General features: G+C 48.5%; 5 protein-coding genes across 5 annotated transcripts; 2 read left to right on the forward strand and 3 right to left on the reverse strand.

Moving 5' to 3' along the window:
* Positions 1–11: 11 nt before the first annotated feature.
* On the forward strand, positions 12–1,545 carry CCOS01_04761 (uncharacterized protein; the record flags this gene model as incomplete). The annotated part of the gene is made up of 3 exons (XM_060452942.1): positions 12–205; positions 259–523; positions 613–1,545. The coding sequence occupies 3 exons, from the start codon at positions 12–14 to the stop codon at positions 1,543–1,545; spliced, it is 1,392 nt and encodes a 463-aa protein (XP_060316900.1).
* A 611-nt stretch (positions 1,546–2,156) lies between these two features.
* CCOS01_04762 (uncharacterized protein) lies at positions 2,157–3,184 on the forward strand (the record flags this gene model as incomplete). The annotated part of the gene is made up of 4 exons (XM_060452943.1): positions 2,157–2,237; positions 2,308–2,517; positions 2,615–3,019; positions 3,071–3,184. The coding sequence occupies 4 exons, from the start codon at positions 2,157–2,159 to the stop codon at positions 3,182–3,184; spliced, it is 810 nt and encodes a 269-aa protein (XP_060316901.1).
* Positions 3,185–3,461: 277 nt separating this feature from the next.
* On the reverse strand, positions 3,462–4,771 carry CCOS01_04763 (methyltransferase domain-containing protein; the record flags this gene model as incomplete). Its single annotated transcript, XM_060452944.1, has 3 exons — positions 3,462–3,924; positions 3,988–4,192; positions 4,255–4,771. 3 exons carry the CDS (start codon positions 4,769–4,771, stop codon positions 3,462–3,464), a joined length of 1,185 nt encoding a protein of 394 aa, XP_060316902.1.
* A 1,119-nt stretch (positions 4,772–5,890) lies between these two features.
* CCOS01_04764 (uncharacterized protein) lies at positions 5,891–7,251 on the reverse strand (the record flags this gene model as incomplete). The annotated part of the gene is made up of 5 exons (XM_060452945.1): positions 5,891–6,192; positions 6,245–6,474; positions 6,530–6,708; positions 6,768–7,014; positions 7,067–7,251. The coding sequence occupies 5 exons, from the start codon at positions 7,249–7,251 to the stop codon at positions 5,891–5,893; spliced, it is 1,143 nt and encodes a 380-aa protein (XP_060316903.1).
* Positions 7,252–9,046: 1,795 nt separating this feature from the next.
* Positions 9,047–10,060, reverse strand: CCOS01_04765 (uncharacterized protein; the record flags this gene model as incomplete). The annotated part of the gene is made up of 4 exons (XM_060452946.1): positions 9,047–9,189; positions 9,257–9,590; positions 9,667–9,848; positions 9,904–10,060. The coding sequence occupies 4 exons, from the start codon at positions 10,058–10,060 to the stop codon at positions 9,047–9,049; spliced, it is 816 nt and encodes a 271-aa protein (XP_060316904.1).
* Between the last annotated feature and the right edge of the window lie 967 nt (positions 10,061–11,027).

The raw sequence follows: 11,027 nt of genomic DNA on the forward strand, positions 1-11,027 counted from the left end.
AGATTTACACAATGGCTTTCCCCGCGGGACTCCCAATCCGAAAGTTAGATCACAATTTCAACAATGGTGAGGGAAGTATTTTGTCTTTTGATCAAATGCGGAGCCTGACCATGGAAAATCCTCTCTGGCGAGAGTTCATCAACAATCGCTTAGCGCTCGAACGCCGTTATGAGCAGCTTCTGCACTTGTACGAAGAAAAGTTTTCGTAAGTCGTGTCTCGTCGAGAAATCCGAGTTGCTCTGACGTAAATCATTGCAGGAACTACTTTGGTGGTTTCATGCCAATCCACTACGGGACCTTGACCAGCAGCACCATGGATCCCGAAAATGTGGTTAGAATAATTCTGACGCTTGAAGAACTTTCGATGTCTGAATCTTCAGAATCATCTGAGAGCCCCTTCACAGATGAGTACGATACTCTGAAGAGGTTGGGCTGGGAGGACATACAAGCAAAGCAGCCTTGCTGGGCGCTTCTATCTGATACGTACGCCGCAGCAACAACCGCGTCTACTAGAGCACCAGGAGTAAGAGCTCACTGAGTCCTACCAAATGTTTCAACGTTAACGTATTTGCTAAGCACAAATCTTCACTGAAATATTCAGACTCTCCGAAGCCCTATGGAAGCAACCCTGCCCTGCTTCACATAGATGGTGTCTCTGATGACGAACTTCGTGATCAACTATTCGTCGCCAGAGAAGCGGGATGCATCGGTATTGTTGTTGAGCTTGTGGAAACCCAATTCAATGGGAGAGTCTTGAATCCCAGTCTTCTCAGCCGGCTGGGCGTCATGTGCGCAGAGTACCAATTACTGTTAGCAGTAGATGAAACTCTGACTGCCATACGTTGTGGTGCACCATTTTGCTTCCAACGGGAGGAGTACTTCGATGTTATCTCCCCCGATCTCGTCTTTTTTGGCAAGGCTACTGGCTCTCAGGGAATCGCCATCGGCTTTGATGGGCAATTTGTCAAAAGATTTGGGCTCTTGGGAAGTTCACGCAGTCGAGCTGTTCGTAAGTGGCAAAAGAACTTCCAGAAGCCACTGCCGACTGCAGATCTCATTCAGGCCATGACCACAATCGAGATTGCAGCTCAGGGGAACTTTGTGATGTTGAGTAGAATTATCGGACAGGCTATTCGCGACTTTGTCCTCGATCAGACAGCAGAACGAGGACATGAGGTGACTCCTCCTGAAATTCTTGGAGGGCTAGAGAGCCTAATCTTTGTCAGGAAGGATATTGCTGGAGAGATGCTGGTCATGGGCGCGAAAACGGCTGGTTCGTGGATACCTTGGGTTAAGTGGCTCCCCAGACTTGAGAAAGATATGACGAGAAGCGAGGTGCTCGAAGAAATCATTGGTAGGAGTAGCAGATCGGCTCGCGAGGAGCTCTCAAATTTATTGACGAAGCGAGGATCTAAGCCGACTTGGTGTTTCTGGTGTGGAAACCGAACCACAGCGAAGAAAGACGATTGGTGTCGAAGGTGTTGCATCGGCAAGTGTGAGGGGGAGATGTGTGGGCGTCACTTCTTCCGGCATCATTGTGTTTAAGAACAAGTCACCTCAAGAAGTAGAGTTATCTAGGATCACTATGTTCCTCTTCCTTTCTTAAATGATGGAGAAGATCGAACAGAAAAAGGGGCATTGGTCTCTGACAAATGAATCTACTTGCTTCTAGTACTTAAAGTGCCTTGGGTAGGCGCACACTGCTCACAGCAATAGGACTTACACCGATAGATGTACTCTCCACATCAGCTCAATTTCAACATGGCCTCACACTCAAGACTAAGCTCATAAGATCTAATAGATCTACTCACCTAACATCCTCGCTTCATCTGCAGAATCGCCAAAAAGGAGAGATTACGATGAAAGGAGGATGGGATGAACAGGTTGTCACAAGCAGTGGAAAGCTTAAAGTGTGTTATGTAAGCAGCGCGAACTCCGATCCAACCCATATCTGATTAGCGAATTGTTCACAATGACGTATGATCTGCCTCAAGGCGTGTCGCATGACCTCGATGTCGATTGCGGGGTTGAAATGACAAACTTGACTAATTACTTCGGTAGCTTTGGACGCTGTCTTTGGTTTTCCCTGAAGAACTCAAGTAATTGGTAGTCTGCCATCTCATGGTATAGCATCAAACTCTAATTCGGATGCTACGATGCCTTATTCCGACGATCTTCCGCAGACAAGAACCCCTCTGCTGGGCAACAATGGCCAGTCGGAGGCAGCAGCTAGAATAGTATGTTTCCAAAGTCGACTGAATGGAAGCTTTGACAGCTAGATGTTCGTGAGCTAACAATAAGGGACAGCGTTCAACTTCACGCAGTGTTAAAAATCAGAGTAGCAGGGCGGTGTCTTTCATCGTCCACATCTTCCGGGGTGGTCTCTTCTCGCCACCAACCTTGACATACGACCCACTACTCTTGCTCCTGAATCATGACGACCAGGACGAAAGAAACAGACTCACTGAGAAATGGAAGGACAACAAGCTGCAAGAGCTTAACTTCGTAGGCGTGGTAGTGAGTTGAGCTTTTGTCTATAGTCCAATGCGCAGTACTACATGTTTTACGGCAGTTGTGATTTGTGGCCACATACGCCGGGCTAATAGAGAGACAGTCCGCTCTGCTCGCAAATGTCCTCACATCGACCGGTTCATGGCCGAATCTTCTGCCCCCTGAAACGACCACTCCCTGGCCTGTACGGACCTGCTGGTTCTGCGGTATCGCTTTTGCCCTTGCCAGTGTGTTGACAGCGGCAGACCAGACAATTCGGCTCCATAGAATGGCCGGACATAGGGATGGCTTGGTTCTCATCAGACAGTCTCTGCGCACCCAAGATCGGGTTTTGATTGGCACTGAGTGGAAGTACCGCCCTCGCAAAATGCAAGTCTACGCCTGGCAGTTGTCAGTTCTGTTCCTGGCAGGCGCGGTTCTCTGCATGATCTCAGGGATGATCTTCTTGGTTTGGAGCGCTGTTGCCGAAGACATCGGCAGAGGAAAGGGTTTTGATGACAACGGCAAGGTCAGAAGGATCAGATCCCTCATAGTCCTTGACGACACTAACACTCACTAGGTTGCTGTGATATTCACATCATTCGCCCTAATCACAGCCATCATCTTCGCACTGGGTCAAACAACGCTGTACTACCCGGTACCGAAGGGAGGCGACATTGAAGATAGTGACTGAAATTCTAAGAGACCTCTTGCTCTCGGCACTTACCAAAAGGTGCTTAGCTTGGAACTCAAGCAAGTAGACTGATGTCATCCAAGGTCAAGCCTTCGAGCAACGCGATTACTGAGATAAGATCTTATAAATATATTATATATAAACTAAAATTTTAGGGAATAAGGTTATAATTATGAGCCTTCCTCACAAGTACTTTTACGACCACTGTACTTGAACGTTAATTGTTCATTATGGTGTCATCTACGTCCCAAGTAAATTCGTACCCTTCATGCCTACTTCAAGCGGCACTCTCCCTCGGTTTCTGTCCTGCAACGGAGTGGTAGAACACATACGAATGGATGCCAGTATTGAGTAGATCCTTTCGTACATCAATCAGGAAAATCTCGACCTCAGGAGCAGACCATCCCAGGCCTCGTGTGAGTGGCCCCATCGTGACTCCATGTATGCCGTCGTAGAGAACAGCTTTACAGTATGCTCCGATCATTTTCAGATCTTCTCTCTTTGGCCACTCGCCCACGGGAACCTTTTTAACATCTTGTACTAGATTGATAAAGCCCGCGTCGTCGATACGCTTGGGGTTGACGTCGGCAACATCTGCTTCGATGCCAAACTTCCCGAGGCCTTCCCAAACAAGCTTCATCATCTTAGTGAGGGCATAGTCAGGGGACATTGTGTCATCGTCGCAATTGAAGTTCCACTTCATCTCCTGGAGTTCGATCCAGCCTCCTGGTTTCAAGGCGCTAGGAAACGTCAGATGATATCGAAGTAAGAGTTGGAGAAAAAGATCAATGATGTAACCATACCGAAACGCTTGGGCAAGGAGTTTCTCCCAGTCTTTGATTGCAGCTCCCATGTTTCGAACATGAACGTAATCAAGAGAGTTTTCTGGGTACAACCATTCGGCTTCAGCATCGTCGACGATGAAAGCAACATTAGCTGGGACATATGGAGGTTGAATAGGGCTGAGATCAATTCCCGTAACCTCTGCTTCCGGATATTCGTCACCCACTGTGAACATTAGTCCTTTCCTTTGTGATTCAGCTTCAGGTATGTCAAATGGATCAACTCACTGTCAATTGCCCAAATGCCAGTCCCGGTTCCGACATCTAGGATTTTCTGAGGATTCTCGAGGGGCGCATTGTGCAGTGCCCCGCCGCAGAGTGTGACAACCATGGAGTGCTTCATATCCTCCCTTTCTTGCTCAGCATCGTCGTTAGGAAATGCATATCTGCCTTCTTTGAACTTGTGGTATCTCCTTTTGTTTTCAAAGTTGAAATCACGAATTGTGGATGCCAGCGTAGTTGATGCGTTGGACTCTCTTTCGGACGCGGATTGGTAGCCGTCACTACCATCATCGGTCTCGTCTTGGGCCTCAACAACTGCATTTGGCGACTGAGAAGCCGTGTCTGGTGGTCCCTCTACTGGTGCAGCCCCAGGCGATTGGCCAGAGCTCGGCGAAGTGGCCGTCAAGGCCACAGCCGGAGGTGACTGTGCGGCGGTGGCTGGTGTAGTTGTTGGAGATGCTGCCTCTGCCGCTGGTACAGGGGATCTCGGAGGAGTGCTTGAAACAACCGGTTGATGAGCCATTGTATTTTATGAGTCAACGTACGTCTGAGGCAAGTCTTGGAAAACGACTCGACGAAGCAATTTTCAGGTGCTGGGAACTTTAGACGAAGAAGTTGAAGAGAGGGGAAAGTATGACAGGGAAGGAACAAGACATGGCATGTTGTCGACCGTGTTGTTTCCCCGCTCGGACTTGGCAAGATATCCAGACGCAGACAGCTTGCTAGGGTTCGAATCCTGCTCCGCGATATCTCCGGGTTGTCATCGAATCACGTTCAAGATCTCTGGTCAAATGTTTGCTCGTTCTACTTGGCGTCTGCAAGATGGACAAAGAATAACGCGGGCTCCGTGTGCCCTCAATCGTGTGTCGCCTTTTCGGAAACGCAGAGGATTAAGAGGTAACTAGTGTCTGATTCCATAAAGCCTAAAGTTCGCAGCCAATCGAGAGACTAAAAGGCTACCGATCGAAATGCGAAAGCAGACGGCCAAACAGTTTCGTACAAGACGTAAACGCTCGGCGAGGGGCGCATTCTCAATGCTAGTGGCTGAGGCCCTTTAGATACCTTATTCTGAGACATTCTCATTAGCCATTTTAAAATTCTCAGCGTAATACAATTTCCCGGCAGAGTGTGCTTAGTAAAAGAAGGAGAGCTGCGGCACAACGTGTGTCGGAGCAAGTGTCCGGGTTCCCAATGGCCAAGTCCGGAGCGGTCGGGGGTACCAAAACGGCTGCATGTGCATAAGAGCACTCAGTCTTTGCGGTTCTAAGAAGCCAAAAGCTGCTTCACTTTCACTGATTTCATTTTGACTACAATGATGTGAGTGGTCGAAAATCAAATGATGGTAAAATGTTGAGCAATGACGCGTATTTCATGAACAATTCCGTATGACCTATAAGTGCGATGTGTTAACTACACAATGCTACTCACTCGGGCATCACCAGTGTGCAGAGTTTACCTAGGATGGTCTTCTCATTTCGTGATCACACTGTAAGTCTGGAGAGTATTGAATGTATGTTTCAAAAGCCATGGTGAAAGATCCAAGTTCAATCTTGCCAGCTATTACCGACTAAGTACCTTGGGTACACTCAAACTCTTTATTAACCCCCTTTCTCGTGGCTGCCATTCAGCTACCTCGCCTAGCTTACAGATAAATGTAGCAGAATGGACTGCCTCCAAGTGTATTAAGCAAGTCACTAATAGGCCTGTTGGGTGCGTTCGGTTCTTGGATTACGAGATCGTCAAGGCGAGCGTCACGGCTGGGAGGCGTATTTAGGATCGTGATTGTTCCGGCAATATTGAAGGCTTCTCCGAGGTGAAGCGCCTGCCACAGCCAGTAAACTCGGTCGACCATCGCGTGGTGAAGAAAGAAAGTCGGGTCATTAGTCGACGAGAACAGGTCAGAAGCTTCACCGTTGACAATGAAGTGTCCGGAAGTGTGTGTCCCTGCTTATTGTCAGGAACTCTGCTTGCTTGAAGTGGGTTGACGAGAGCTTACCCAGAAATCCATCTCCAAAGCGGCCCTGGAGTTCGTTCTGAAACGTCAAAATGTTCTCTGCCGCAGCGCCCACGGTGAGGTTCAACACATTCTCAGGAGTCATCCAATGCTGTGATGTCCAAGCGCTGATGTCTCTGGAGAGACAACGAGGATTATAGGCCAGAGGGCCGCCGGGATTGACTGCCAGACCATCGATGCCAGGGCTGACAGGGCCGAGATGAACGGTCATGCTGGAGAGAATAGTCAATCTTGTGTTTCTTTCTTTTGGTCCAGAAGGAGGCTTACTTGGCGAAAGGGCCGCTTGTGACACAACCACCTCCCTCACCAGAGGGGATGTAAACACCACCACCCGACGTGCTGCCGTTGTGATATTTGAAGACACCGTTGCCACTCATGCTAGTCTCGCTGCCATCAAACATTGGCGACTTGGAAGGATCCTCTCGGTAGGAAAGCCAGTTCCAGTACTAGCACACACATCGTTAGCCGCTGCAATTCCGAGTGCCATCCAACGTCATCTACTCACCGGTTGATAACCATTGTAACCACATTCCTGCCTCAAAGCATTCTCGTAGGCCCACGTAAAGTAACGATGCCATGTGAGGAAATTACCGGTCCCGTGGATGCTCAAAGTCTGGTTGATATGAACAGCAACAAAGTCGTCATATCGGCTGCGAGCGCCGGGGGCGAAATCCGTAAGCTTGGAAGGCTTCGTCAGTAGGCAATTGACGGCGCTGGTGTAAGCCTTCTTTTCAGATCCGGAGAGCGAATTCCTGTTGATGTTATCAGTGAATGGCCCTTGGTTGCGGTTGGACAATTACGTACCAGTCCCGGCGAACACGCGCGTTGAAGAGGGTGCATGAGTCTCTCTTGCCAAAAGTATTGTTTCCCTCGGCCGCCTGAAGAGCTTCGATAGCCTGAGCCTGGACCTCCGACAATTCGTCGCCTTCAAAGGCGAGAGCAGTCGCTCCGTAGAGACTCAGCGCCGCGAAGAGGTTGAGGAAACGCATTGCGATGCGGTCGGCGGCTTTCCTGACGTAGAGAGCTGGGGTGCGAACTTTGGTGAAATTGAGAGCACTAGGCAATCGGAGAGAACAGGCAATGGCGATGGATACCGTGGCAACTCTTATTTATCTTTATCTTCAATTCCAGCCGACGGGCGACCTTCTGTTATCCATGTCAAAATAGCGCCGGCGCACTGGGATGACAACGGCACGCTTCCGAGAAGTTTTGAAGAGGCACATCGGCCGGGAGGCGAAAAAGTCGACAGGCCTAATGCCCAGACGGTATTGATTCAGTGGTGGATGTGTTGACTCCAATATGAAGAAGTGTCTTTAACCCTGACCATGTCCGCATGGTGGACAAATCGTTGGTTGGCTGTTGTGGACCTTTTCCGAGGTCGTGACATGCTGCACTTCAAATGAACCGGCGTGGATCGAACTAGAACCCCAGACATGCTGGTAACAGCGTTGCATTGCTGGTCAGCGCTAATGACAGCAGGTAAGCGACAGCGTCGACTAACTCATAACAGTATCGGCTGAATCATGAACGGCCCCTCCACTTTGGAGTCTTTCCCTTCTCAAATGACCATTCTCAACTTCGAGTTCCCAAAACTCTATTCTTAATATTATGCCAAGTTTATTGCCGTACGATTCTGCTCCGGTACTTCGGGTCTTCGAATGGGGCCCCGGCATCAGGACCGGCTCGGACAAGTTTCTGCATCGGGTGTATACGATGATCCAACGACCTTGGCATCCCACAACGCTGCGTTCCACCCTTGTCCATCTCATGCCGGAACCATGACTAGTCTCGCTGTTTCAGAGCCGATTTAACCGACATTTTCGAAGAGGTAAAAAGAGTCAGCAGAGAGCCAAAGTCTTTTAACTACCTTATTTCAGGAAGTGATTTCCCTAGAGAAAATGCTGCTCATTTTCTCGTATCATTTTGAAGTCGGAATGCGAAGAGTAGGGAACATTTGCATACCGTTACCTATCACTAAGCAACCGCGAGTTTGATTCTGCTTAAAACTTCATTCTAAGTCAGCCATTCGACAGTGTCCTTGTGCGCTCCGCCGCTTACTGCTAAAACTGTCTCCCTCGCCTGTCAAGGATCTCATAGCATTTTTGAACAACAAAGAGACATTCGCGATACTCCAAGAGTTATAATACTCTAGTCACTGCGTGGAGTCGATCTTTTGCTTGTCATCCTCATTGACATGTAACATTGCAGCGTGTAGCCGCGTTGAATTCCCCAACTCTCTGCCTTTTTTGTCTGGAATCTGAAAGTTTCGCTGCATTTCCTATTTCCATGGCTTGCAATCATCATAATATCCTCCAACACAATGCCAAACCTATATCTATGACAGAGATCATCCTTGGAAGTAGCTCAAGATTCGCGAACTTTCTACGCTGGTGGCGGACGTCTAACGTAGTAGCTCAAGATGAGACACTTGAGGTGGAAATGGAGATTCATGTAACTGTTATAGGATGATGTTGGAAGGAATGGATCTAGGTGCTTGCGGGACACACAAACATGTAGTGTGAAGTGGACTCAGACTTACGGGATAAGGATCATTGCAGGCATAGGCATGTTTCGTGGCTTTCAGATACTCGTGCGGTGCTTTTATTGTTCTGATGTATCCATGCATTCCGCTTTCAGAGGCTCCAGCGCCTTGGCAACCTCGATCTCGTTCTCATCTGCTTTTCAACGCGCGGATTGAATTCACCCGCGCATGCAGCCCAACAGAGCATATTACACATATATTTCCGAACCTTTGGGTCATTCGCGTCTTCTCTCCGCTTGTGCTCAGGAGTGCTGTGCTGTGTAAGTCAAAGGAACATCAGAAGGTGTCTGATTGGCAATGTCGTTGGCGATTTGCAAAATGATGGCTGAGGTGATGGAGGTATCGCTCGGAACCCAACCGAGTAGTACTGGTAAACGTTCGTTTCCTATTCGTTCTTAGCACCTAGACAATGGACAAAGACTTCCGCTATTGAGAGAAAGGATAATTCCTACTGAAAAAGTATTCAAGAAACGCTCTGTTGGCCACCGGCTTGCTCGGAGAGCCCCATACAGCCAACATCAAGGATGCTTCGCCCAAGAACAAAGGTGCGGATGATTCGGGAAGAGTGAATGTTGGGTTGATACGATTCATGGCTAGAGCGTGTCTTGCACGGGCGTTGGCCATGGCGGCTGTGCTTATCGTTGTTGCATCACCAAAGTAGGCAACGAAACCGTCGAAAGTCGCCTTGTCGAATCGATTCGACGGGTCAAAGTACATGTCTCGGCGTGATAGGCTGCCATCGTGTTCAATGACGTTGTGCCGGTTCAGCATATCTAGATCGATGAACTAGGCAGTGCGTGAGATTGATCAGTACAAATTCCATAGAATATGTGATATCAGAGATATAAGTATGTCGCCTCACATTTGCGTTTGGTATTGAGTTCAACTTGAGTGCTGGCGTGAAAGCAGCCGTTGCTAAGTCTTCTCCAATGTTCATCGCATCTTTAAGACCTTTTATGACGACATCGAGAGTGATATTGCGGCCGTCGTGAGGTAGAAAGCCATGGTTGGCAAGAGTATTTAGCGTCGGGCAGGGCGCGCGTACTAGGCAGCTTGTCAGCAAGGAAAACTTAACGCAGATGGATTAAGCTTGACTCACAGTCTCCAGGACCTGGCGGTGTCCACGTGAAATGATTAGGCTTTAGCTGGCATGCTGCATCTAAGCCTGGCGCTGAAGTTGATGGTGGTAGAATTGACTGGAACGGGCACCCACTGCCGGCGCCAGGAAAAGTTGGAAGTGCATATGCAATAGGCATTGAGCCAAGTATCGTCAAAGAAAATTGCATCTTTTGCAACTCTTCTGCTGTCACCCTATGGGAAATGAGCTGAATAATTTGGACCGATTGGAGTGAACGTTTCACACAGGTGTATGTAAAGACTTCATCGGTATACAACTGGATGAAGAACTGCAGTTTATCATATGAGCTTCGAGTCGAATCTTTCGAGGGTTCAGGATGTTTAATATACAAAAAGCGATTGGATAGCGAGGACTTTCCGCTCTTTCCGTTCGTGCTAACATTGATGGATAGCTAATGTTAGTCGTGAGTCCGTTGCAACGGCTCTCTTCCGAGGCCCTTGTTCAAATGTCGATCTTCAACGTTAGTCCATTTTGTGGCTTGAACCCCTGATTTCTATGGTCTCTTACATGAACTACTTTCCCGGATCCTTCACGAGCCGCAGTTCGCGCCTGGCTTAGCGGCTCGTTGGGTTCCTGAGGTCATAGCTTCTTGCAGATTGAGGTCTGCAAGCTCATCGTCGGCTTCGCAAATTTTTGGAATTATTCCAACGGGGTCTTTGTTCCTGTTCCCCAATTGATATTTCCGCAGTCTTATTTCGCGTTGGCCTTTAGTCAACATTGCCGCGCAGTCCTTAAGTCATGACAAAGCAGTCGCCAAATTCGGAGGATGGCAGGCTTAGCGCATCGATCTCCAACTCAATCTGAATAATGCTACCTTGAGAAACTCAACCTTATTGTCGCAAGCCTGAAGGTGCATGTGCGTCGATTCAAGTTTTGCCTTACAGTAGCTTACCTGTGATCCCAAACTCAATTGGTACCCCAGATGAATTTGCACCTGATGGAGAACTAATATGCTTCCCGATATGATGTTCTTCATCGCGGTGATCAACCCGCACTCAGACGTTGTAGCATTCAGGTAGAAAACACACGGGTGGTTTCGACGGTACAGGCTATCGAGATTTGGATGAGTGACGAATGATGTAAGC

Source organism: Colletotrichum costaricense (assembly GCF_030867565.1).
Source record: "Colletotrichum costaricense strain IMI 309622 chromosome Unknown Scaffold_4.1, whole genome shotgun sequence".
NCBI classification, from domain to species: Eukaryota; Fungi; Ascomycota; class Sordariomycetes; order Glomerellales; family Glomerellaceae; genus Colletotrichum; species Colletotrichum costaricense.